This window comes from Heteronotia binoei, chromosome 12, assembly GCF_032191835.1.
Source record: "Heteronotia binoei isolate CCM8104 ecotype False Entrance Well chromosome 12, APGP_CSIRO_Hbin_v1, whole genome shotgun sequence".
Classification (NCBI taxonomy): Eukaryota; Metazoa; Chordata; class Lepidosauria; order Squamata; family Gekkonidae; genus Heteronotia; species Heteronotia binoei.
The window spans coordinates 30,559,111-30,585,219 of record NC_083234.1 but is presented as its reverse complement, the minus strand read 5'-3'; the positions used below and the strand labels follow the sequence as shown (position 1 = coordinate 30,585,219).

General features: G+C 44.9%; 1 protein-coding gene across 15 annotated transcripts in view; it reads left to right on the top strand.

Annotated features, from left to right (window-relative positions):
- Positions 1 to 5,112: 5,112 nt before the first annotated feature.
- CAMK2B (calcium/calmodulin dependent protein kinase II beta) overlaps positions 5,113 to 26,109 on the top strand; it is a 225,403-nt gene continuing 204,406 nt past the window's right edge. For 10 of the 15 annotated variants that reach the window (XM_060251379.1, XM_060251385.1, XM_060251377.1 and 7 more), the window contains exon 1: positions 5,114 to 5,277. In XM_060251379.1, coding sequence (XP_060107362.1) covers positions 5,213 to 5,277 — 65 coding nt within the window. In that variant the 5' untranslated portion in view covers positions 5,114 to 5,212. Of the gene's footprint in view, positions 5,278 to 26,109 lie in introns of all 15 variants that reach the window. The other 5 variants (XM_060251387.1, XM_060251374.1, XM_060251375.1 and 2 more) reach the window with 2 other exon arrangements.

Sequence of the window (26,109 nt, the reverse complement as noted above, 5' to 3'; positions counted from 1 at the left end):
TTGAAACATGAAGAGTTGGTTCCTTACTTTGTTGGAGGGTGAGATAGGAAAGCCCCCCCCCCCAGACCTCTCCTTATAGAACATGGAAAATTTCCATTGGGAAGGGATTAGGGAACGGATCCTTTCTGGTGTCAAAGCTGCTTCTACCCAGCTGCACCGTTGCCTCCCAGAAACCCAGTGATCGCTCCTCTCTGGTTAGTTAGAACAAAAATATCTGTCAGCAACATGCAGCCCCCACAGCCGCCCACGGTGCCCATGGCAACAGCAGCACCAGGCAGTCATGGGCAGGGCTGCTGGGGGACTGGGTTTGCTCTGGCAAAGAGAGGGGGGGTCTCCTCTGAAGCAGAGAAGGGATTCATTCTGCATTTCTTCAGGCTCCCTGCCCGGCTTTGTGCTGCCAGGCCACGGTCCAAGGGATGGGCTCCCCCTGATGCTTTGGTGATAGCTTACTTGGAAGGCATGGCATTAAACCTCATAGTTTAAAGGCCCCCTGCCAACAGAGGGTATCACAGTGATATTGTCACCTGAACATGGAACCAGGGTTCCATCAGTGGCAGACAAAACACCAGAACCTCTTCACTGAGCTTCCTCATCATTATACCATTTCTTTCTTTCCTTCTAGTAACTGGTCTAAGAAATATATATTCTCTTGGTCTCTGTACAATGATCTTTTCAGAATGTTGTGTTTGTTATTTGCAACATTTTAAAAACTTTCCACTCAATCGGGGCCCAGAAGGCAATGAACATTAAAAAAACATTGAAGCAGTTAAAATATAAAATTCAATCAAAACCACGAAAATAATACTAGCAGGCAAGCCAAAACCCAATATTGGGGGATATAGGAGGCAAAATAAAAGGTCTTTACCAGATGTAGAAAGACACTGTCAGAGGGAGACAGACAAATCTTCTTGGAGAGGGTGTTCCACAGTTTTGGTGCCACAACATAGAAGGCCTTGCTCAAGTCACCTCCCATCTAGCCTTAAATAGTGGGACAACCCAAGCAGGGCCTCTAAGGGTGCTGCTCTTCCCAATGGTTACTCAAAGCAGTGTATCCCATTCTTCTCTCCTCCTCTCTAGCCTCGCAACAACCCCGTGAGATAAGACAGACAGAGAATGACACACCACAGGTCACCCAGCAAACTAACAATAGTGTGGGGCTTCTGACCCATTTCTTCAGGATCCCAGTCTGACATTCTCACCATTATGCTATAAAAGCAAAGAGGCCATGTTAGGCAGCCCTGACCTGAATGAGTGTGTGTGAACACAAAAGCTGATACCTTGGTCTTAATGGTGCCACTGGACTCAAACTTTGTTCTACTGAATGACCCAGGTTAGCCCAGGATTTGAGAAGCTACCAGGTAGTGATGCAGACCATCAAGGAAATCCAGGATTGCTATGCAGAGGCAGGTAACGGCAAAGCACCTTTGTTCATCTCTTGCCTTGGAAGCCCTATGGGGTTGCCGTAAATTCCCTGCAAGTTAATGAGACTTTGCACCAGCAATGCTAGGCAGATTGTTGTCACTGACCCTGGTTTTGCAATTACCAGTGAAGAGGTTGGACGAAACATTTTCAGGGCTTTTTGAGCTGAGCACTCTGGAAACACTTTTCAGTGGGGTATCCAGTATTTGTTTGTAGGACAGTGGCCACTGCTGCAGGATGCAAATGATAATCTGCCCTCGTGGAAACCCTTTCTGCTTGCTGTGGTCTTGCTGGCCTTTGCATCTAATCCAATTCCACAAACAGATGATAAGGTTAAGAATAGAGGTGGCAGACACAAAAATAAGTCCGGTACAGAAAAGTAGATAAAATTTTCCCCTCTCATCAGACTGGGATGTGGAATTAGCCAAGTCAGGGGACTATCCATTCAGGCCTAATTCTGCATGCAACACATAATAAGAGCCAGTGTGTTGTGGTGGTTAGGAGTGTCAGACCCAGGTTTGAATCCCCTGTTGTATCATGGAAGCTATCTGGGTGACCTTGGGCCAGTCATACTCTTCCAGCTTAAAAACAATGCATATATATATATATATATATATATTTGGCCGCTGTGTGACACAGAATGTTGGACTGGATGGGCCATTGGCCTGATCTAACATGGCTTCTCTTATGTTCTTATGATGTGCTGATGGTGATGATATCCACTGAGGGAACACAATGTAGTGGTTCTAATAACATCAGCCATGCCATTTTGAGGCTCATTCACGTTCTTCTCTGATGTGAAATATACAGTCATCTGTTAATGGAAAGTTCTGCAGTTTGCATAGGACAACTTAATTTTTACACAAAAGAATAAGTGGCCAGAAATCTGACATTCAAAAAAATTGGCTGTTTTCAGAAGCCAGTGGGAGAATATTTCAATCTACCATGATCCACCCTGTTGTTGATTTGAAAGTTATTGCTCTTCAACAAGGAAACTTCAAAGGAAGGCTCTGGCAAGAAATTACTAAATTACAAAATATATTAATAAACACAATTATTTATTGTTTACCTTCTCATTCAAGATGGATTATGCAGAATGAATCAGTACAATCAATGGATGGGACATTCAGTAAACAATGCAATAGGTCATAGAACCAACCAGAAGTCTAAACATAGAACTGAAGCAAAAGGTAAGAATTAACATGACACATTAAACAATGCAAAATTCCACTGTAGGATCCTAGTGTCAACAAGGTGTACACAGTAGTATAGACCACAGTCCTAATAATTTTTCTAACTTGATGAATAATTTAGCACAGTGCAAGTCTATTGCTTGTGCAGAAAAGCCCTCTTGAATAATTAAATTTTGCCTTGCAGAAAGACATGACAGTGGGAGCCTTTCTGACCTCAGGCAGGCTGTTGCACAAGGAGGGGACCATGGCAAAGGCACATGCAGTCGTTGATTTTGCCCATTTGCAGGTTGGCACCTGCAGAAAACCCTGCTCTGATGAGCAAAGCTGTTGTGGCAGAGAGCGCATGGGGGAGATTAACCAGGTCTGAACAGAACAGATCCCTCACTTAGCCTCTATGAGTATTAAGTTGTTAAACATAACTAGATAGAGTGTGTTAATACCTCTGAGAATGGTCACTGTGCTTAGCTTGTATACACAGCATAAGCTTTGATGGGCTAGAGCTGACGTCGTCAGATGCTTTTAATGAATCTTCAGTTAGCTGATGTATATTGTGGAATTATATATGTACAGAACGTTTGTTGTAGAAAATGCCCAGCAGGAACTCATTTGCATATTAGGCCACACCCCCTGACACCAAGCCAGCCAGAATGCCGTTCCTGCTCAAAAAAAGCCTTGTATATGTACATAGAGAGAGAGAACATGTATTTATTACATACACAAGGAAAATGTGTGGGTTAAAAGGCCATAAAAAAGTGTACAATTCTGTGATGACATTGTCATGGAATACAAGCTGGAGTGTTGGCCTCAGAAGTATTATAGGAATTCAATTTACAGAATCATCTGTGCAGAGGAAGGCAATGGTAAACCACCTCTGAATGTCTTTTGCCTTGTAAACCCTTTGGGGTCACCATAAGTCAGCTGCAACTTGATGGTAGTTTGCACACACTAGGTGCTACTTAGGGAGGGAAGGTGGCATGGTATAGCCCGATCTTGGAATCCAAGCAGGGTTGCGAGGGTGACCTCTAAGGAAGCCTCTGCAGAGGAAGGCAATCGCAAACCACCCCTGCTTATGTGCCTTGAAAGGCCCTTGCTAGGGATGCCATGTCAGCTGCAATTTGAAAGCACTTTAAACACACACGCACACCGCTACTGGATTTTGAATTGTGTTCAGCCACTCCATAACCTTTTCAGTAATAAGCGTATAATTTCCCTTGCTTCTGAATGCACTTACATCTTCAAGTGATAAATACCCTCTACTCCTTCCAAACCAGCACAGTTTACTGTGTGCATTTATTACAAGACTGATGTTTGTTAGTGGCTTGCATCACAGACATAGTTATGCATAACTGTTGGTCAAAGACACCAAGCAGAAGGGGCCTGTTTAGTCAGTGCTGTGCAATGGTGCTTTCAGCATGTATCTCAAAGGGCCTACTGCCACTGTTTCTATGGTTAGCCTATTTGTATGGTGTGTTGATGCAGCATGGGAAAATACTCAGGTCAGCAACAACTGGACACACCAGAATCAGAGAGACAGGGAAGAAGAAAGCAGAACCAGTCCTAATCTTAGCTGCTGTTGGTTTCTGCAGGCTGTAAGCAGGTGCAAAACCCCAGCTGGATCCCCCACCATGCAAACGAGCGATTACAAACCATCACCAGTGGGCGACTGAAGCGCCTCAGGGTCTCTGGGAGTACCTGCGTGAACAAGTAGAGTCCTAACAGTTTGGGCTTGTGTAGTGCATGTGCACGCATCCTGGAGCCCCAAAGCACCAATATGTGGGCGCAGGGTGTTTAACTGAGCATCTAAGGGGATAGAGCGGCCAGGGGTGGATGCAGGCAGGAGGGCGCCAGGAGGCCCTGAGGTGGTCCGGGGGAAGCAAGCCTGACCATTTCGGCCGGCTGCAGAAGAACCAGAGAGGCAGAAGCCGATATGCGTGGGGGGGGGGGGCGGGCTGTGAGCCGCTGGGGTGACTCGCGGGGCAGCAGCAAGAGGCTCCGGTTGGGCCGCGGGAGAACCGCCGGGCGAGCGCTGCACGTGGGGAAACCCCCTCCGCTGCGTGCGGTCCCGGCAGCAGGTCCACGCGCGAGCGACGGCAGGGCCCTGGCAGCGCCCGGAGGAGGGAAGGTGGGGCTCCGATTCCCCCCGGCGGAGAGCGGGTTGGTAGGTAGGCCCGGTTCTCCTCGCCGCCCCGCCAAGCGTGCTGCAGGCTGAGCGCGCTGGAGCGGTTCCCGGCCTTCTCCCCTCCTCCTCCTCCTCTTCTCCCACCCCCTCCGGCGGCGAGGTGGGCCCGGGGGCGGCGGATGCGCGGCAGGGTTGCCCTCCTTCTCCCCTGAGGCTGGCGGCGGCGCCCCTCCCCTGGCCACCCTCCCGGGCTCTGCCCAGCGGCGGCACCGCTCCTCGCCAGGCGCTGCACGCAGCCAGGCAGGCAGGCAGCGGCAGGGCGTCTCTTCTTGCCCCCGATCGGAGCCTCGCCCCCCTCCTCCTCCTCCTCCCTCCTCGCCTTCCCCGCCTGCCTGCCAGCCCCTCCTTCCCCCGCTGCCAGCCCGAGCCCAAGCCGGAGCGGAGCCCGGGCGGCTCATTGCGGAGCGAAGCTGCAGCCGCGATGGCCACGACCGTGACCTGCACCCGCTTCACCGACGAGTATCAGCTATACGAGGAAATTGGCAAGTAAGGAGCCGGCGCCGCGCCTTGCAAGAGGGAGGAACTGCGGTGGGGTGGGGTGGAGGGAGAAAGAGGACCAGACCCGCTGCTCGCTCCTTCCAGTCCCAGCCCGAAGCCAAGGCCTCGGCAGGGCTGGGGTCGCTGGAGCCCGGGCGGCGAGCGGCTGGCTTCCTTCCCTGGCCCCAAGGGAGGCCCGGCTGGCTGGTGGCTTGCTAAGGGGTTGGCTGCGGGGAGGAGGAAGGGGCAGCCCTTGCGCTGCTCTGCCCCTCGCTCCCCCCCTTCTCTTCTCTTCCCTTCCCGCCCCGCGGCCAGGCCTGCCGCCCCCTCCCTTTCCTCGCCTCCCGCCGGGGTCCCTGTGGGGCTGAGCTTGTGGGGTCCGGGCTGGGGAGAAGGGGGGGGTCAGGGAGGGGCTCGCCCGCGCTGCGCAGACATGACGCACGTTGCAGAGCCGCGGATGGCAAATAGCGCGGGGGGGAAGGCGAGCGCGGCTGGCTCGGCGGCGGAGTTTCCCCTCTGAGCGCCCGGAGCCCTCCGTAGCTGATTGAGATGCTTTGCGCAACCGCCCTCGTTACCCTCACACCTCCCTCCCAGCCAGCGCCGGGGATTTATTTTCGGGTGCTGCTGCCGCCGCTCCGAGCCTTTCACTGCAGCGCTTCCCTCTCTCGCCTGTTCCCCGGGCGTGCGGAGAAAGCACATGGCCGGGGGTTAGAGTTGCCAAGTCCAATGCAAGAAATATCTGGGGACTTTGGGGGTGGAGCCAGGAGACATTGGGGGTGGAGCTAGAAGCAAGGGTGTGACAAGCATAACTGAACTCCAAAGGGAGCGCTGGCCATCACGTTTAAAAGAACTGCACACCTTTTAAATGCCTCCCCTCCCTTGGAAATAGTGAAGCATAGGGGCACCTTTTTTGGGGGGGGGGCTCATAGAATTGGACCCCCTGGTCCAATCCTTTTGAAACTTGGAGGGTCTTTTGAGGAGAGGTATTGGATGCAAATTTGGTGCCTCTGCCTCAAAAAAAACAGCCCCCCCCCCCAGATACCAGTGGATCAGTTCTCTATTATACCGGCCTATGGGAATCCGTCTCCATAGGGAATAATGGAGTGCCCAGCAGACAGTTCCCTCCCCCCCTTTTCTGATGACCCTGAAGCAGGGGGAGGGCCTCCAAACCAGGGGATCCCTTGCTTCCACCTGGGGATTGGCAACCCTACCGGGGGTGGGGGAGAGAGAGGAAAAGGGAGGGCTGGTTGCCTCTACCGGGCGAATTGGCGCCTGGGTGCGCTGCGGGGAAACACCCGGCGGCTCCACTGCAAGCCCGAGGAAGGCTGAGCCTGGGCGGGGAGTGAGCCCCTTCGCCGCCCCCGCCGCCCAGGCCGTGTGGAGTGCGTGGGCTGCCGTGGGCCCGGCGAGCTGGTTGCTTGGCGCCCCGCTGCTCGGCGGGGGCGGCTGCCAGTGCGTCTGCCTCGCGAGGAGGAGGAGGCGGGGGGAGTGGGAGGTGCGGAGGCTGCTTGGGGGGGGCGACGCCTGTCTAATTAGACGGTGGGGGAGGCATGGGGAGCGAGGGGAGCCGTTGTGTTGTGGTGGAGTCGCGTTGGGCACTGCTTCGTTTTATGAAAAAGAGCTCAAATAATTCTGAGGACTGCCCCCTAATTCTGAGTGTGTCGGCGCAAATCGCGGGTGGTCACCCCGGAGGTACTCTGCACATGCTCGGGGATGCCCTTCAGTCAACTTGGAGAGGGAGATGTACAGTAGAGGCTGATATCAGAGGAATAAGACCTGTTACCCCAAATGCTCCTGTTTGACCCTGCGTGATGCCATCTCTGCTGAGAGGGTGCTGCCTGCATATGGGACAAGCTAGACAACCTTTGCTGGGATGCTTGGGAGGGGGGGGGGGCACAACCAGTGAAGTCCCTGGGGGTGGGGAAGCTTGTGTGCATGGTTTTTTAGGGCACAGCTGTTTAGGTTTTCTTTGCTTCTTGGTGGTGGACAGCGCTTATGCCCTAGGTAAATGTGGCAGGACACCTCACTTTGCAGGGAGGAGGGCCCCTCCAGGAAGTAAGTGAGTGAGAAAACTCAACTAGCTGAAGCCTGCTTGCAGCTGAGACTAGTAAATGTGTAAAAGTGATCAGTAGGTAGTTAGCTCACTGCACTAAGAGGGCTACCCTCTGTTGAACTGTCACCTCCCACTGTGGCCTTTAACATTAACTTGTTCTGTGAGACTGTGCAGGTGAAGCTCTTGATGGCCTAGAAGCCAATGTTCTCCAGGGCCACTGTCTGTAGATTAAAGTGACTGGCAAAGTTGCAAGAGCAGAGCAGACTCTCTGTCATTCTAACCTGTAGGCTATCCTCAGGCCAAAGCTGTTAGTAAAAACACATTGGTTATTATGCTGAAGGATCTAGAACTGTTTTTAATGCTGGAACTTAGCTTTTGGGCTTGTGGAGTAAATGACAGAGCTGAGAAAGGGCTGCTGAGCATGAGCAAAGTTTCTTCCCACCCCATCACTAGCACTGGGTGAACATGCTTATGATTTGTCCATTTGTGGAAAGGAGGTGGTGGGGAAGGCAGACGTGAGTACTGACGTAGGGGTCTGGAATGTCTCCTTTCACTTCCTGTTGTCAAAGATATTCTCATAAGTGGACTGGTCTTGTTTCTCAGGGCTGCCTATCTTGTGCACACGCGTGCATAATCAGATGGCTGGTCTTCCCAGAACTAAGCAGAAATGCAACTGTAGATCTGGCTTAGGTCTTGCTGCCTGCCTCTAGTATCTCTTTTATGGTATCTGACAAAGGAAGCATCGATTCTCAAAAGCGCACACCTCAGGAATTTTGTTGGCCTCTAATGTGCAGCTAGGCTTGAATCTTGCTCTTCTCCTACAGAACAACATGGTTATATATGCATAAAACTCTTTCATATGAAGTGATCCTTCTTCCTGGTAATTTATGTTTGTGTTAATCTTTCTGGACATTCTCAAAACGGCTAGTGTTTTGGGGGGCAGGACATGTTTTTTGAGGGGGGGCAAAATTAAAAAATGTGTCCCATTATGGGCCCATTCTGCGTTATGGGCCCATAGAATAGAATGGATTCTATATCCAATTTGGTGCCCCCCCCTCCGGTGGTGCCCAGGGCAAGCATCCCCCTCTGCCCCCCCCCCCTAAATCCAGCCCTGTTGGGGGAAACAGCTTGAAATGGAGGATAGGAAGCTCCTAAGACAGTGAGATCTCTGCCTATTCCAAAGTTTCTCACACTCAGTAAGAAAGAGTCAGTGTAGTGGTTATAGAGTGGTCAAGCTAGTATATGGGGAGACTCAGGCTTGAATCCCTGCACCGCTGTGCATGTTTGCTGGGAAACCTTGGACCAGGCATGCTTTCCCTTGTCCTACCTCACAGGATTGTTGTGAGGATAACATTAAGAAGGAGAGAATGATGTTGTAAGCCACTTGGAGTCCCAAGTGGGGTATCTAAAATAAATGGTTTTGGTGTAACTGTTTCATAACTTCGGTATTTAATGCGGTATCACCAGCAATAGTTTAAGATTTATATGGTGCAAAGATAGTTAAGCCAAATACTTCTATTCAGTAAGTGGATTCAAGTCAATGCTCATGAACTAATCCTGCTATCTGGCAGCATGCTGATATTCTTTACTTCCTACAGTGACTTTAAAAATTCTACAGTGCAGCTCTACTACCAACCTTATCCTTGCAAGAGTAGTGCTGATATTGCAGTTTGATGATTTCCCTGTCTCTTAAAGCAGGCTCCTGTTCTTCTTGGTTGTTTTGCCATGGCTGTCTTTGATTCCTAGCCAGCTATTTTCCTGGCCACAGTTGTAATGTTAGATTAGTTGCTACAGAATGAAGCATCCCTGCTGGATTTGCTGAGGGTTCTGTATCCCTCCCCCTGACCTTTTTTTAGAGAGAGGTGGTGGGGGGAGGCCTGTTACCTTCATGAGTACAATAAAGTGTGAGTTTGAATGGAGGTACCTGCTGCATTCAGAAGGATTGCATGGCCTGCAGTGGTTGGAACTTCTTTTTTCTGAAATGAAAGCCCTTGATGCTGTTCAGGAAATTATAATTTGGCATTCAGAATTTTCCACCCTTAGGCTATTTATTATCCTTTGCCTTTTGGGGACAAGATTAATTTCCTTTCCATTTTTCTAAGAAGAACCAGAGCTCCCTTTTGCATTCCAAGGCCTGTTTCATAATTAGTTAGAATTCTTGTTGGGGGGGGGGGCGCTGCCCCGCAAAGTTCTTAGACATGGCTGATTTAGATGCCTGGAAGCAAAGAACTGGCTGGCTAGAACAAACAACCCTGAGAAATTCAGTCTCTCCCCCTCCCGCTTTGATTTTGGCCATATGATTCTCTTGGGGTTGCCAGGTTACAATGCTGCAGTGATGCCAGAAGCCACATGTGGCAGAAGTTACCTGTATAGCAGGGGTGGCCAACGGTAGCTCTCCAGATGTTCTTTTGCCTACAACTCCCATCAGCCCCAGCCATTGGCCATGCTGGCTGGGGCTGATGGGAGTTGTAGGCAAAAACATCTGGAGAGCTACCATTGGCCACCCCTGCTGTATAGGCCTAAACTCTAGGCCCAGCAAGCAGTCCCTGACTTGGAGTTGACCCACAGCCTTCCATGGCTTCCTTGCCTTGTGCAGTCACTTCTGTCTCCAGGCCTTATGTGAGTTTTGCCCCATACTGTGGGTCCTCCTCTCTTCAGCTCTAGAATTCTGCCACCCTTTGTTATTCTAAGATACAGGCTAAACCTCACTTTTCCTGTGGCCTTGCCTCTAGAGACCAGCCTCCATAACACATCTCTCTCTCTGTTCCATCAGATTATACATCCCCTACTGATCTAGAATGCTAGGAAGTTCTTCAGATTGTTGCCTGACACAAGTCCTTTCTTCCCTCAGTTCCTTGTTTTTTGTCTCTTGTGTTCTTTTACTCCTCAGATTCACTTCACCTACCCTTCCTTCAGGCTTCTGTTTCTTCATCTTTTTTTGTAGTAGGGTTTTTTTGTAGCAGGAACTCCTTTGCATATTAGGCCACACACCCCTGAAGTAGCCAATCCTCCAAGAGCTTACAGGGCTCTTAGTACAGGGCCTGCTGTAAGCTCCAGGGGGATAGGCTGCATGAGAGGTGTGTGGCCTAATATGCCTGTTTGGTCTCCAGAGCAGCTCATTGGCTGTTGTGAAACAAGACGCTGAATTAAATGGGCTACTGTTCTGATCCAGCAGGGTTTCTGTTAAGTTATCATGTCATCATGCATTTGCAGAATACAAAAGGACATGCCTCTCCCAGAGGAACTTGCCATCTAAACTTTTGTCATATGGGGGATGGCAAAGGGAAGGAAAGAAAATGTAGATGATTGGGGAGTGGGGTATTCCAGTTGCACATAATTTAAGCTTGGTTTCAAGCCTGCAGAGAATCAAAATGGGCTAAGATTTCCTTCATCTTCACATTCAGAAGAACACATGCACAATGTTTGATTAGAACAGGGAGGCTTCCTCTGCCCCCCACAGCAGCTCCTTGCTAAGCTCCTGGGCCCTCCAGGTTGACTTTGGTCCCCCATTTTGACCCCTACTCTTCCACCCCAGCAGCCCTGTTCGCCTTCAGTAGTGAAGGGCAATTTGGTGATTGTGCCAAAGGTTTATGTTTTGAGGAGAGATTAAAAGGAAGTAGGAGAGGCAGCATGTTGTCCAAATGCAAGTTGGTTGGGGTTACGTTTTTTAAAAAATTATTTTGTATTTTTTAACAGACTGCCTTCTATTGAGAATATTAAGCTCCTTGCTGAGAATGACTTGTGTTTAATGTAAAAATGCAGGGCCTTATTCTGCACTCTTAGTTAAAGCCTACCACTGTTTTCAACAGAACTCTGGCCTTACTTTAATAGGCTTTTTGACTGTCCTTCCCAGAAACGGCTCAGGGTGGTTTACAGTGTTATAAAAACCTGCAAAAGAACAATTAAAACCAAAGTAGCAGACAATAAATCATTAGATTCTACAAAAACAAGATGGCGTCCAAGTTCAGAATGGTGTTGTTAGCTTATGGGGGGGCTGAAGGAAGTGGGAGTGCCAAGGTGGAACCATTGCTGCCTTCAACCAAATGCCTGGCAGAACATCTCTGCCTTACAAGCCCTGCAGAACCATAACATCCCACAGGGCCCAGATGGGACTTGGCAGAGAATCCTACCAGGTTGGTGCCAGGGAAAGAAAAGCCCTGGCCCTGGTTGAGGATAGCTGGATATCTCTCAGACTGGGAACCACCAGCAAATGTTGATCAACAGAGTGCAAGGCTTTCCCAGGGATATACCAGGAGAGGGGTCCCAGAGATATGTATGTCCCTGGCAGTTACGGGACTTAAAGGTCAACACCAGCACCTTTAACCGGATCCAATATTCCACTGGAAGCCAGTGCAGCTCCTGCAGCACAGGACAGATGTGAGCTGTGAGTGGGATCCTTGTAAGGACCTGGGCCACTTCATTCTGCACCAGCTGGAATTTCCAGAACAGCCTCAGGGGTAGGCCTATGTAGAGCAAGTTACAGTAATCCAGTCTGGAGGTGACTGTTGCATGGATTACAGTGGTTAGGTTGGAGTGAGACAAGTAGGGGGCCAGTTGCCTAGAATAGTTGGGAAAATGCCAGCCTGACAGTATTGGTGATCTGGGCCTCCATTGTCAGGGAGGCATCCAGGATCACCCCTAGGCTCTGTATAGTAGGTGCTAGTTTCAGTGGCACACTGTTGAGAGCTGGGAGCTGGCACCCTGTGCCAGCATCTTCATGACTCAGCCACAGAACCTCCATCTTAGAAGGATTCAATCTCAAGTGGCGTTGCTTTAGCCATCCCACTACAGCTTCCAATCCCACAGCCAGGTTAAGAGGAGTGATATCTGGCTGGTTGCCAAACAACAAAGCTGGGGGTCATTGGTATATTGGTGGCAACTCAGCCCGAAACTCCATACCAGTTGGTCAAGAGGGCACATACAGGTCTTAAATAACATTGGGGGAGAGGATGGCTCCCTGAGGCACACCACATATCAGGAGGTGCCTAGAGGACATCCTCTCACCCAGTGCCGCCTTCTGTCCCTGACCATGGAAAAATGAGGAGAGCCACTTCAGGATGGTCCCAGACTCCTATGTTGGCAAGGTGGTGGGCCAAAAGATTGTGGTTGACTGTGTTGAATGCCACTGTGAGGTCTAATAACAGCAGCACCTACTGATTTGATCCAACTGCCCACGAAGCATATGAAGCTCAACCAAACCCATCTCCGTCCTGTGGACAGAGTGGAAGCCAGATTGGAATGGATCCAGTGCCAATGTGTCATCTAGGAAATAATGAAGCTGCTCGGCAACCACTCTCAATTACTTTACCCAGAAATGATGTTTGAAAATGGGCAGTAATTGGAAGGATCCTGTGGATCCAAAGTTGGCTTTTTCAAGAGCAAGACAACCCCAGCTTCTTTCAGACACTCTGGGAAAACCTCTAGTTTTAGGGACAAGTTGATAATATCTACCAGAGGGTCTTGTATCTTCTCCCTGCCAGTTTTCACTAGCCAGGAGAGACACGGATCCAAGCAACATGCAGTCAGCCTAACAGCACCCAGGATCCTATCGACATTGGCCTTGGAGAGCCTATTGAAAGAATCAAAAAGTGAACCCAAAGACGGCCAAGGGGCCTCCAGTTTGCTTACTGTATCAAAGTTGGCGGGGAGATTGCGGCAGAGCAACAAGATTTTCTCTGCAAAAAAGTTCACAAAAGCCTCATAGCTTAGCACTGAATTACTAATATTTTGAGGTCTCTCTGTGAGCTCTGTTAGAAATCGAATTACCCTAAACAATTGAGCTGGGCGAGACCTAGTGGATGCGATGGAAGCTGCATAGAATTCCTTCTTGGCAGCCTTCATCACCACCTCATAGGTTTTCACAAAGGCCCTGTAAGATATTCTTGCAGCTTCATTGTGAGATCACTGCCAAGCTCACCCTAGTCATCTCAGTTCCCGCTTCATCCCCCAGAGTTCTTGAGTTATACCAGGGGGAATTCGGGAGTAAAGAGGACATCAGGGAGTGATTTAATCCATGGCTTCAGAAAGATAGGAATTCCACTCTTCTATCAGCTCATCCTATGAATCATTGGGGTGCATTGGATCCTGCAGCATTCTGAAACCTGACTGAGTCCATCAGTCTCTGCAGGCAAGCAAAAATCAACTTGCCACCTAGACAGGAAAGGGCGGAGATACCAACCCGAGCCTTCAGAGCAAAGTGATCTGACTGTGGCACTACATCCTTGTCCATCAGACATCTACCCCCATGCCAGAGATCAAATCCAATGTGTGGCCTGCTTGATGAGTGGGATTTGATACAATTTGGGAAAGTCCTAGTGCTGCCAGGGATGACACCAGGTCCAAAGCCAGTGAAGAGGCAGCGGCAGCAGCATGTACATTGAAGTACTCCAGTATTGTCAGTCTCAGGAACTAAAAGGCCCAGCCAGCTACTACCTCCAGCAGGCTAGGCAGGCAATTTGCTGGTGCACTAGGTGGTTGGTACATCACACAGACAGTCAGACTCTCCTCAGTCCCACACCAGTAGGCCTGTAGCTACAGGGAACTGGGGGGGGGGGGGGCAGGCCCATCCTTTCAACCCCCCCCCTTCCAACTGTATGGCCCCTCCATTGGAGGGCCCCCAATCTGTCCCCTTTGCTCACCACCACTCTGAACAAATAGTAGCATTGCTGCTGGTCTGTCCACCGCAAGAGGGGCATATAAGAAAGAGGGGCATATAAGAAAGGGGCATATAAGAAAGGGGTGGGGGGTGTGGAGCTGCTGTAAATGCCCAGGCAAAGGAGGGTTAGCTTGTGGAACTCAAGGCAGCTCACAGTGCTGAGAGCCTAGGGCTGCCAGACTGGGTGGCCCCCTGGCTCCCCCAAACAACGAATCCTGCTGTGGGCCCCACCAGACATGAAATCCTGGCTATGGCCTTGCACATCAGGCCAACACAGTCAATGCTGGCAATCTTTGGGATGGAGAGTGCCCAGAAGGAGGAATCCTCTCAGATGAGTATGGCCACCACACCCCACCCTTCACTGAGACTGAGACTGAGGAAGGACTAAGAAACCTGGCGGGAGGTCAGTTCTTTCAAGGCAACAGTTTGTGCCCCCCCCCCCCAAAGTCCAGGTCTTGGTCAGGCATGCCAGGTCCACTTTATGTGCTGCAAATAATTTCTGCAGCATTGCAGACTTATTATTAATGGACCTGGCATTACACAACATTCGTGTTGAAGGAGGGCATACAGTCTTAGCCTCCATGCTGACATGTCTTGGGATGGGATGAAGGTTGGAAAGGGATTGAGCATAACCATATCTCCGTCTCCTTCCTTTTCCAGACCAACACCTCCTACAGCCATACAGAAAATAAGCTGTTATTAGAGCCTAGCAAAGAACCTCAGCACCCCTGGAGGAATTTAGAGCCAGTAATTGTCTCTGCTGTAGAAACAATTGACCAGGTGGAGTGGGAAAGGTCTGGGGGTCAGAATTAAAGTCTTTAACTTGAGCGAAGCCAGAACTGTGCTTGATAATGTTGCTCGTCGTTGCTGAGAAGATCAAGATCCAGGTCAGGAATGTCCAAATGTTTGCCTTAAAAGATGTGATCTGAAGCAGTTTTACGTGGAAGCAAGGTCTAGTGAAATCAGTTGGACTTGCTTCAAAGTACGGGTGTGTGTAGACTCAAGTCTGTAATGCTGAAATACAAGAATGCAATATCATCCGTTGTTAGTAATGTAGGCTGCCATCTACCACTTTCCCTTGAATTGAAGTGGTAGGAGATTATGATATAATGCATTCTTGGCATCCAGAAGGGCATTTTCTTTTTTAAAAATGCAACTTGAATATGGATGGCAAGTTTATTCATCTCTATGTATGCCACATTATGCAAGCTCCCTAATGGCATATTTTCAAATATGTATAGTACATCTCCCTCCTCCACATATCAACACAGTGATGGGATGCATTAAATTTGGCTGTCTTAGAGTGATGTCTGGAAGTGAATATTTGTGTTTGTAGTTAAATGGAAAGCAAGGCATGCCCAGAATTGGGACATTTCCAGATTAGAGGTCTATATAAGTGACTTTTTCCTGTAAAGTACCAGGAAGTTAAATTCTTAGCATAGTTTATTTAAAGCTCTGATAGTATTGAGATGGGTCTTTGCAAAACCTGGCAAGGTACATTTGGACGTTACATGATGTTCTTGCTGAGATGCAGATGCAATTTAAGGGGAATATGGAAGAGTGGAGTGTGCCTGCGTGAGGGAGAGCTCTGCGAGAGTTGCTGCAGAGTGGAACAGCAGGACAGAGGAGGAGGTGGATTAAGGTTCTTTTGAAGATGCATGTACAGGTGTTCAGTTGAGAGAGCTTTCAGAGAGGATCTGGACACAGTAGGTGGTGGGAGATGATATCCTTGTGGTGGAGGCTGAAAGAGAGGTTATAATTGGGGAACCTTGGGCATCAAGTCTAGTTGACCAGTGAAGGTGTAGAATGCTGTATATCAATCTTGGAACTATGACTGCTTTTCCTCTATCTACAGAAATAGTGACTCAAGCTAGAACACAAGAGATCCATTCTAATTGCTGGAATCTGGACTGTGACAGTCTTCTCCTAGTTTAGTTTTTAATCCGGCACACCAGTTACTGCTATGTGTAATAAAGAAAAAATAGACCTTGCACTTGTCCAATATAAAGGCAGTTGGGAGACTAGTATGCAACTGCAAGGTGCTGGACTGCCTAGGTCCAGAAGGGCTAGCAGTTCCTTCCGTTGCAGAATTTGATAGCAATTCAAAAGGCAGTGGAGTTTGGATCTGGTTACTTTTCATTCTTTCTTATTCCTGAAGTTGTAGACCATAGAAAATTGTCCATCATAATTCAGTAGGGATGGTCCACTTCTGTATCTTTGGGCTGCATTGCATTTCAGGCAGTTAGTGCAGGTGACAGAACTGTTCAGAACTCTCATGGATAATCAGGCTTGGTCATGCCCTAGCTAAGGGCTGAGCAGGCATGAGGAGAGGAGAGCACATGTGCTTAAATAGTATGACATCATTGATTTGCTTTTCTGGAGAGCGTATGCAATAGCAATGTAACATTTAGATGCAGTCCATGTGTTGAATGATTCACCCCTTACAAGCAAACCTGAGAGCAAAAATTTTAGCACATTGGGGATGCTACTATTTAGAGAACCAGGTTTAACCCAGGGGTCACCAGTTGCCAGTGCTTTTTTGTAGAAAAAGCCCAACAGGAGCTCATTTTCATATTAGGCCACACCGCCTGACCTGGGAGCACGTGGCTGCCACATGGTCTCCAGCAGAAAAAAATCTCTGTCAGTGGCTATGCCTAGGCAAACGGGGAGAGAGAGTCTGGATGCTGATGCAAGAATAAATTGCAAGTAATAGAGTATGCAGGTGGCAGTAGCCTTGCCCTTTGTTCTGTTTTTAATATGTTCAGTTGGTTGAAACTTGCCAACGTGGTTCTGTGGGCCACCATGAATCACTTGAAACTTTCCAACCATGGTTTGGGAATTGTTGCTGCAGGAGGTTACAGGACATGTCTATAGAGATGACATTCAGTGTTATCTTTGTTTCTCAGCAGTCTGTGGGGCAGCCTCTCAAGAATGTTAGCTGTGTCATGACGTTGTTGCCGGGCTGTCATCTTAGGGTTAAAACAATTTTATTTGGTAACATATGGTAACAAATTATATTTCTTGCATCATTAATAACTTCTTTTATCTATCCCATATATTACTTTCTACCCACCCCTCTCCCCGTTACTTGACCCCCGCCAGTGTTATTTACTTAAAGTACTAATGTTTAAAGGTACCCTTAACTAATAAAAACAAAAATTGATATTCTTCTTTTTTCTAAAACTTAATCATTATCAAAAATTGTCCAATGTTCTTTTATTTTCCACTCTTTTTCTACATATCTTCTGAACTTTTTCCACTCCATCTTAAAAACTTCTATATCATAGTCTCTTAACATTCTTGTTAATTTGTCCATTTCACTCCATGTCATAACTTTTATAATCCAATCCCATTTCTCTGGTATTTTTTCTTTCTTCCACAACTGTGCATATAATGTCCTAGCAGCTGAAAGCGAGTACCACATTACGGTTCTATCTTCTTTTGGAAATTTTTCCATTTGTAATCCCAACAGAAAAGTCTCTGCAACTTTCTTAAATTCATATCCCAAGATCCTAGAAATTTCTTGTTGAATCATCTGCCAATACTTTTTTGCTCTTTCACAAGTCCACCACATATGGTAGAAAGAACCTTCATGTTTTTTACATTTCCAACATCTGCCTGGCATCTTATTATTCATCTTTGCCAATTTCTTAAGAGTCATATACCATCTATACATCATTTTAAAACAGTTCTCTTTAATACTATGACATGTCGAAAGCTTCATAGAGTTCTTCCACAAATATTCCTAAGTTTCCATCTGTATTTCTTTATTTACATTAATTGCCCACTTAATCATTTGAGATTTCACTACTTCATCTTCCGTAGACCATTTTAAAAGTAATTTATATAATTTTAAAATTAATTTTTCATTATCTCCAAGCAGAACTTTTTCCATTTCTGTTTGCTCTTTTCTGATTCCTTCAGTTTTAATGTCATTCTCCACCAAGCTCTTTATTTGTTGCATTTGAAACCAATCATATTTATTATTCAGCTCTTCAGCAGTTTTCAATTCTATTTTGCCACTTTGTATTTTTAATAGCTGATTATATGACAACCACTTTTCTTCACCCGTCAGCTGTTATTTTTATCACTTCAGCTGGCACTATCCATAACGGTTTTCTCTCATCTCCAGATTTCTTATATTTCATCCATGTATTTAACAAGCTGTTTCTTATATAATGGTGAGAGAAAAAGTCGTCTATCTTTTTTCCCCCATAATACATATAAGCATGCCAGACAAATTTATTTCCATGACCTTCCAATGCTAAGAGTTTTTTGTTTAACAACATTATCCATTCTTTTATCCATACTAAGCAAACTGCTTCATGATATAATTTTAAGTCTGGTAATTGAAATCCGCCTCTCTCTTTTGCATCTGTTAAAATTTTCATTTTAATTCTTGGTTTCTTCCCCGCCCGCACACACTCTGAAATTTTTCTTTGCCATCTATTAAATTGTTTACTGTCTTTCACAATCGGAATAGTTTGAAACAATACATTATACTTGGTAGAATATTAATTTTAATTGCAGCTATTCTACCCAACAGTGACAAATTAAGTTTATTCCACTTTAACATATCTTCATCCATTTTATGCCATAACTTCTCATAATTATTTTTGAACAAATCAGTATTCTTAATTGTTATCTCCACACCCAAATATTTTACCTTGGAGGTAACTTCACAGCCTGTTAGTCTCTGCAATTCTTGTTGCTTATTTATTTGCATATTTTTACATAGAAGTTTTGATTTTTCTTTATTAATACAAAGTCCCGCCAACTCCCCTTGTATTTTGGCTAACAACAAAGGTGTGACTTGTATGGGGTTTTCATTTATAGACATTATATCATCTGCAAATGCTCTGTATTTGTAAGTAAATCCTTTTATTTTTAATCCTTCTATTTCTTTATCTTCTTGAATTTGCATCAGTAATATTTCAAGAGTCATTATAAACAACAGTGGGGAAAGTGGACAACCTTGTCTTGTACCTTTACTAATTATCATGTCTTCTCTAAGATCAGCATTTATACATAGCCTTGCACGTTGTTCAGTATATCTGGCTTTTATCATTCTTATAAAGCTTTCTCCCAGCACCATTTTCTCCATTGCTGCAAACATAAAATCCCAATTTAAATTGTCAAATGCTTTCTCTGTGTCTGCAAAGAATAATGCTACTTCCTTTTCTGGATGTCTTTCATAATATTCTACAATAGTTACAACAGTTCTGATATTGTCTCTTATTTGCCTTTTGGGAAGGAACTTCGCTTGATCTTCCTTTATAAAATTTATCAAATATTGTTTAAACCGTTCTGCCAAGATTCTTGTATATATTTTATAGTCATTATTTAATAATGAAATTGGTCTATAATTTTTTACATTCGTAACATCTCTATCTTCCTTTGGAATCAATGAAATAACAGCTTCCTTCCACGTATTTGGTATTTTCCCTTTTGTTCTTATCATATTCATCAATTTCTGAAGTTTCAGGATTAACTCCTCTTTGAGGGTTGTAAAAAATTTAGCTGTATATCCATCTGGCCAGGTGCTTTTTCATTTTTCATTGCATTAATTGCAGCTTCAATTTCTGTTTTTCAATTGGATCATTCAAAACTTTTCGCATATTTTCTGCTAAGGGTGCTATTTTTATCTTTTGTAAGTACTCATCCATCTTTTCTTTCCTTATTTTAACACCTTTAAATAACTTGGCATAATACTTAAAGAATTCTCTTTTTATTCCTTCTTGATCTACCACCTCTCTTCCATCCACCACAATTTTATTAATAATTTTACTTTCTCTCTTTTTCTTCAGTTGCCAGGCCAAATATTTTCCGGGTTTGTTTGCTCCCTCGAAAGATTTCTGCTGCAATCTTTTCAGATTCCATTCCAGTTCTTTATTTAACAAATGTCTCATTTGCGTTTGTAATATTGTAATCTCCCTTATAATTTTCTTTTTCCCTAGCCTTTTTCTCAGTTCCCCTTTTTTTTCTTTATTTCATTTTGAATGTCCAACATCTGTTTTTCTTTTGCCCTCTTATCTTTGTTATTCAATGTAATCAATATTCCTCTCATTACTGCTTTATAAGCATCCCAGACCGTCTGAAATTCTATATCCTCTTTATCATTTATTTGGAAGAAAGCTTTAGTTTCATTTTCTAGAGATGTCACTATTTTTTTATTCTGCAGTAAATCTTCTCAATTTATTAGACAATTTTGTAATCCACATTATTGGGTTATGGTCAGCCCCAATTTTAGGTAAAATCTCTATTTTCTTTGTTATAAGACCTAAGTCTTTAGTGCCCCACAACATGTCAATTCTGGAAAAAGTTTTATGTCTTGCTGAAAAAAAGGTATAGTCCCGCACTTCAGGATTAAATTTCCTCCATATGTCCTCCAAATTTTCTTGTTTAACCAATTCAAAAAAAGACTTTGGCAATTTTCCTTCCTTATTATTTTTTTTTAACCCCCAGACCTATCCAGTGTGTTCTTAATTGTTCCATTAAAGTCCCCCATTATCAAAACTTGGTCATAAGTCAGTTCATCAAATTGTTGTATAATGTCTTTTTAAAAAGCATCCTTTGCACCATTTGGTGCATACAGTCCCAATAACAACAGGTTTTTTGCATTTAATATTATTTCTACCGCTACAAATCTTCCATCTTTATCTTTAAACACTAATTTTGGCTCCAATTCTTGTTTAATATAGAAAATCACTCCCCTTCTGTTCAGCCAATGAATGAAATTCTAGTCCCAGTTGTTTATTCCATAAAAATTTGTAATCCTTTTGTTTGATGTGCACTTCTTGTAAACAAACTATATTACAATTTTGCTTTTTAATCCAATGAAACGTTGCCTTTCTTTTTTGTGGTGAATTTAGTCCATTTACATTACAAGATAATAATTTGTAACCCATCATGGTGCAAATTCTTTATGTTCTTCATAAAACCGACGCAGTTCCTGTGTGCTTGTAATTGTAATACTTTTTCCTTGCATTTCAAAGCTCAGAACTTCAGGTATTATCCATCTATACCTCATTTCATTGTCACGTAGTTTTTCTGTCAATTTTTTGTATGCTTTTCTGTCATTTATCACTTGTCTTGGCAATTCTTTCATGATTCTTACTCTGCTGCCTCTCACTATCAATGTCTTTTCAAAATATTTATTCAAGATTTTTCCCACCATTTCTTTTGTCATATATCTTATAACCACATCTCTTGGTAGATTATTTTTCTTGGCATATAGTGAGTTCACTCTATACATATAGTCATACCTGCTTCTAGTTCCTTCAGGATCTTCCTCCCAAAATTCTGCAATTATTCTTATTATATATCCTTTCAAATCAGTCTCTTCATCCTCAGGTACTCCTCCCAGATGTATCTGGGTTTCCATCAATTTGCAGTCATGAATTGCCACCTTTTCTTGCATTTTTAGCAAGGTGGAATCATGTACTTTCACTCTCTCTTCCACCTCTTGCACTTTCTTTGATGTTACCACAGTCTCATTTCTGAGATCTTCTTTATCTTTCCTTAGCTCTTCAATGTCCTTTCTAATTTCTTTTTTAGAAGCAGTTATCATGTCTCTCACCCCTTTCATCATCCTGGCTTCCATTGCTTCTAACTGCTCTTGCATTTTCTCCATTGAGGCAGTCCTTGCACGGGTTAACTTATGCTCTGACATTTAAAAAAAATACCGAAAATTTTGACCTCTCCAAATTAAATTTAAACTATCAGGTTTGATAGAGTAAGGCTTGCCCTTTTCAATAAGCCTAATTTCACCGTCCTCAGAGCCTCCTGGGCTCAGATATTAATTTTTGACGTTTTTATTTCTTCCAAAACGGCGGTCGCGACTTTCTGCTTTCCTTTAAAAAAATTTTTCCTTCAAAAGGCTTCTAAAATAATTATCAGCAATAATGTCCAATAGTATTTACCATTGTCACCACTGTCAGCTTCACCAATTTTTAATGTCCCGAACACTTTAAAAACTTTGTTTAAATTTTGACCTCCTAGCAATGGCCGCCAACGTTTTTCTATATTATAGTCCTAGAGTAGGCTAGCTGCTTCAATGATTTCCCTTTTCCATCCAACACTTCCTGCTTTTCTTGCCACAAAATCCCGTTTTCACTGGTAAAAAGATCTCGCAATGTTTGACGTATTTCCTGTGTTGACTGTGAGAGCTGCAAATCTGTGATGATGGGACTTTTTCACCAAAACCGCAAGTAGACAAAACAATAAATTCCTTTCCACTTTTTAGCATTGTTCTTTAAATTTACAAAATTCAAATTTCGCCCCTGTTCCCCTTCTTCTTCCAAGCTTTCTGAATCTCTATTTCCCACCTTCTGATTTTATTTTGTTTAACTTTAAATAGTCCCAGAATGAAGATAGTACCTTTTTCTGCAGTTATCCAGATCCAACACCGGTCTTGTATAGCTTTAGATGTTTAGCGGTTAGGATCCTGTCGAGCTTATGTCAAATAAATGATTCTGGAAACTTCTGCAGATGATGAATATGCAACTCATCTCCGGAGACCCCTCAAAGCCTCAAAGGAGCCCCCCCCCCCGGGACTCCCTCTTAGCCAAGGTAAATCTCCTCAGAGTTTTTTGTGCATATCTTGGACTGATCTCTGACTGAGAAAAGTAGGCAGTAGGCATTAAATTGCCCTCCACTACCCCGAACAGAAGCCCCAGCCTGCTCCCCTTCTGAGAAGCAATTCAGCTCGGCATTTTCCAACCCCGGAAGTCGCCGGGCTGTCATCTTGAGCCATACAGTGACAAGACTGAGGGGTGGCCTGCCTGTGGTAGCTTTGCTGTGCTGAAAAGACTCACCTTCCCTCGCATGTTACACATTCTCTATGACTTGTGCAGGGTGTCGTTCCAGCCTTTTGCTGTCTCTTTCTGGCTGGGTGTGTAATTAATTCCCTGCACTGGCGTAATAAGGAGGATGAAGGTTTCAGCAGATAAGGCTGAAGAAATGATAAGAGCGTGCTTTGGTCAATCTCCCCCCCCCCTCTCTTTCTGTGTCTCCTGTATATATGTGTGTGTGTGTCGGTGGGAAGTTCCCTTAAAGGCTTTAATGGAGGCAATCCTCCATTTAATGTGCAAGCACCGTTCAGAAGAGCAATTAATAGGTATTGAAATAAAATTAAGAATATTGCTGAAAACCTAATGTTCCTGTGAAACCAAGATTATATGTTTTCCTGGGAGTAGCACGTTCAGCTCTTGTTTCTACAGCCCAAGGCAGATGTAGAAACTGAAGGTTTTTCCAAAGTAAGGCAAAGTGGATGAAGAAGCAGCCTGAATGAAGTCCCGCATCTTAAAGAGACTGGAATAATGTGCGTAGAGGGAACACAGGAAAGATAGAGGCGGAAGACAGAAGAAAAATGGAAAGGGTGCTATTTTTCTATCTTAATACATGAACAGATGGAAGCTGACGCCAAAGAATGGCACCTTTCATCCCCATTTTTTAACAGTAAGCATAATTAACCATTGAAGCCTTTTTAAACAGGATGTCAGGCATTAACAAATGATTATGTTGAAATCAGGGTTGCGATCCGGTTCCTGATCCCATGCAGAGCCAGATGTGCCTACACCACTGGAATCAGTGGGTTTAGGCACATCCAGCCTAGTCCAGCATTACAACTCTAGATGTATAGCAGGTAGAAGCCTACTTTGTGTGTTTCTGTTAAGCGTGAATATAGCACAGTCCTAAAATATGTTTGCTGAGAAGTTAGTCCTGCAGACTTGAATGAGACTTGTTGCTTCTGAGGACTGCCATCTGAAGATGCTTGCTTAGGAGTGTTCTGCTATTGTTCTAAACCGCATGCACAGGGCTACTGTGAGTCTCCAATTTTGTATTGCACTAGATGTGGCTAATTCCATTTTTAAAAAATTGGTCAAATTGGGCTGTTAGATTGAAAGTTACAACCACCTTACTCTTTTTCTCAGGGATTCCCCATCCTCTCTCTCTTTTTTTAAAGCAGCATAACAGGCCTGGACTTATTTTTAGTGCCTCTGGTTATGGAGATTATAATGTGAGTTGGCCATAATCAGTGCAATTACACTTACCAGACTCAGCAGGTGGCTTGAGGCAATAGCTCTTACATCCTGTGCCGATTAAAAAATTAGGATTTTAAGGGACTGGCTTTGGAATTGCATGTGTGATTCCCTCCCCTTCTTTAAGCAGATCTGCATGCTCCAGTTCAGTGTTCTGTTTAGTAGTCATCAGTGCAAATGGATGTTCTTGCAGACTCCCTTGGAGACTGCTGTTGGTCACATACTGCACCAGGCCTGATTAGAGGGGGCAGGAGAAATGTGTGTGGAAGGTGAGGGGGAACCATGTGATCATGCAGCTCACTCCTAGGTTTTACTGTTTGTGAATTAATCTGCACTGGACTCAGAGTGGGGAAGGGGCAAACCTGTATGCTACCCTGAAGAGCAGGATACAATATAGGAAGCAAGTTTTTGCGGCAGTGGTAAGAATGCTTTTCCTGATAGTAAGCCCCACTGAACAAAATGGGACTTTGGAATAAACCTCTTCAGGATTGCTGTCTTAGAGTGGCGAATTTTGGTGGAAACTAGTATTATGTTACATAATGCATTCTAATAATAATACTTGGCATTTATGTAATGCTTTCAATGTTCAGAGCACATTATCTTGTTGTAGTCTTAACCACAGCCCCAAAAGATAAATCAGAATTATGCCCGTATTGCATGTGGGGTGGTAAGAGAAGAGAGATGCTTGCCTGAAATTATTGGTTGAATTTTTGACAGATAAAAGATTTAATCCTGGCATCTCCCTGTTCAGTCTCTTAGCCATGATGCAGCTTGGGTCACAAGTTTCATGGGTTTTTTTTATTTATTAGATTAGATTTATTTATTAGGGTTTTTTTAGTTGCTGTTCACCCAAAGGGTCTTGTGGTGACTTACAACATTAAAACCAATAAGGTAAGACAACTGAGAAGGCTCTTCCCCTGGTCACAGCTAACCAAGCTATCCTGGGGCCAGGCATCTGCAAGAGGCCCCTAGATGATGACTGAGCGGGGGGTGGGGGAGTTGTAATGCGAGAGGCAGTTCCGTGGGATGTGATATAATGTCATTGTTTCAGTATATATTAAGTCATCAAAAGTTTTTGTCTGGGAACGGAGGTGGGAGTAGCCCTTGTGTCAAAAATGGCTGAGGATTTAATATTTGGGTGACCAAGCACAGTAACCATCAGGGTTCTTGGAGTATTTATGTTCAGGAGATAATTTGGGTAAGATCAGTGTTGCACTGTGATACTACACGGTACATGTGTGGAAAGTCCCCTAGCTGTTTACCTCAGTCTTCTACTTTGTTTAGTCAACGGCATAAAGTCATACCTGCCTTTTTAATATAAGTGGAACTGGAGCAGGAGTGAGATTTCAGAAACTTTGAAAGAACAGTAGCGTTTTAAAGGTTTGTATCGAGCAATTCCGTCCTGCAAAGAGAGGAGTTGTCTCACTTAGTGGAAGTAAGTAATTGAATCCAACCTAAAATTTGGAAGTTGAAGTTGAATTTTGCTTCAACAGCTGGTGAAAGAAATGTTAGCTATCAAATACATTTAAATACTGCTGTGAATCTGGTTCTGTCATAAGTTGACACAAAAGAAGTACCTCTCTAAATGTAACTCCACCCCTGTCACCTGATGAATCTGCCATGTTAAGATTTGAGTCCTTTTGTCTAGGTGAATTGCTATAGAAGACTAAAGAAAAAATAAAAATCAATGTAAGGGAAGGAGGCCAGTATTGAGGAAATAAATTGGTCTGAGGGGGACTAGAGAGCAGAGAACCTGAGATGCGCCAGTGATCATCTCCATGCATTCAGCAGAGGTTCTCTTTGTAGCTATATAAAGGTCTCCTTATACAGTACATGAATAGTGAGTTGAGTTATGGTCTCCCCCAACACATCTCACATTTTGTGTCTGGCCTGGGACTTGCTTGGTAAAAAAGTGTGTAGGTGTGCTAAATTAGTTTCAGAGGGGCTTTAGCTTTCCCTCCTTCCATCCTACATCACTTTTGCTGGGAGGGGGGGAATGGCTCATCTGAACTCTACCATCTTGTAACTGAAGCCTATTAAATCTAATCTTGTCCCTCTGGAGCCCTGGAGGACAAGTCCTTGCTTTTTTG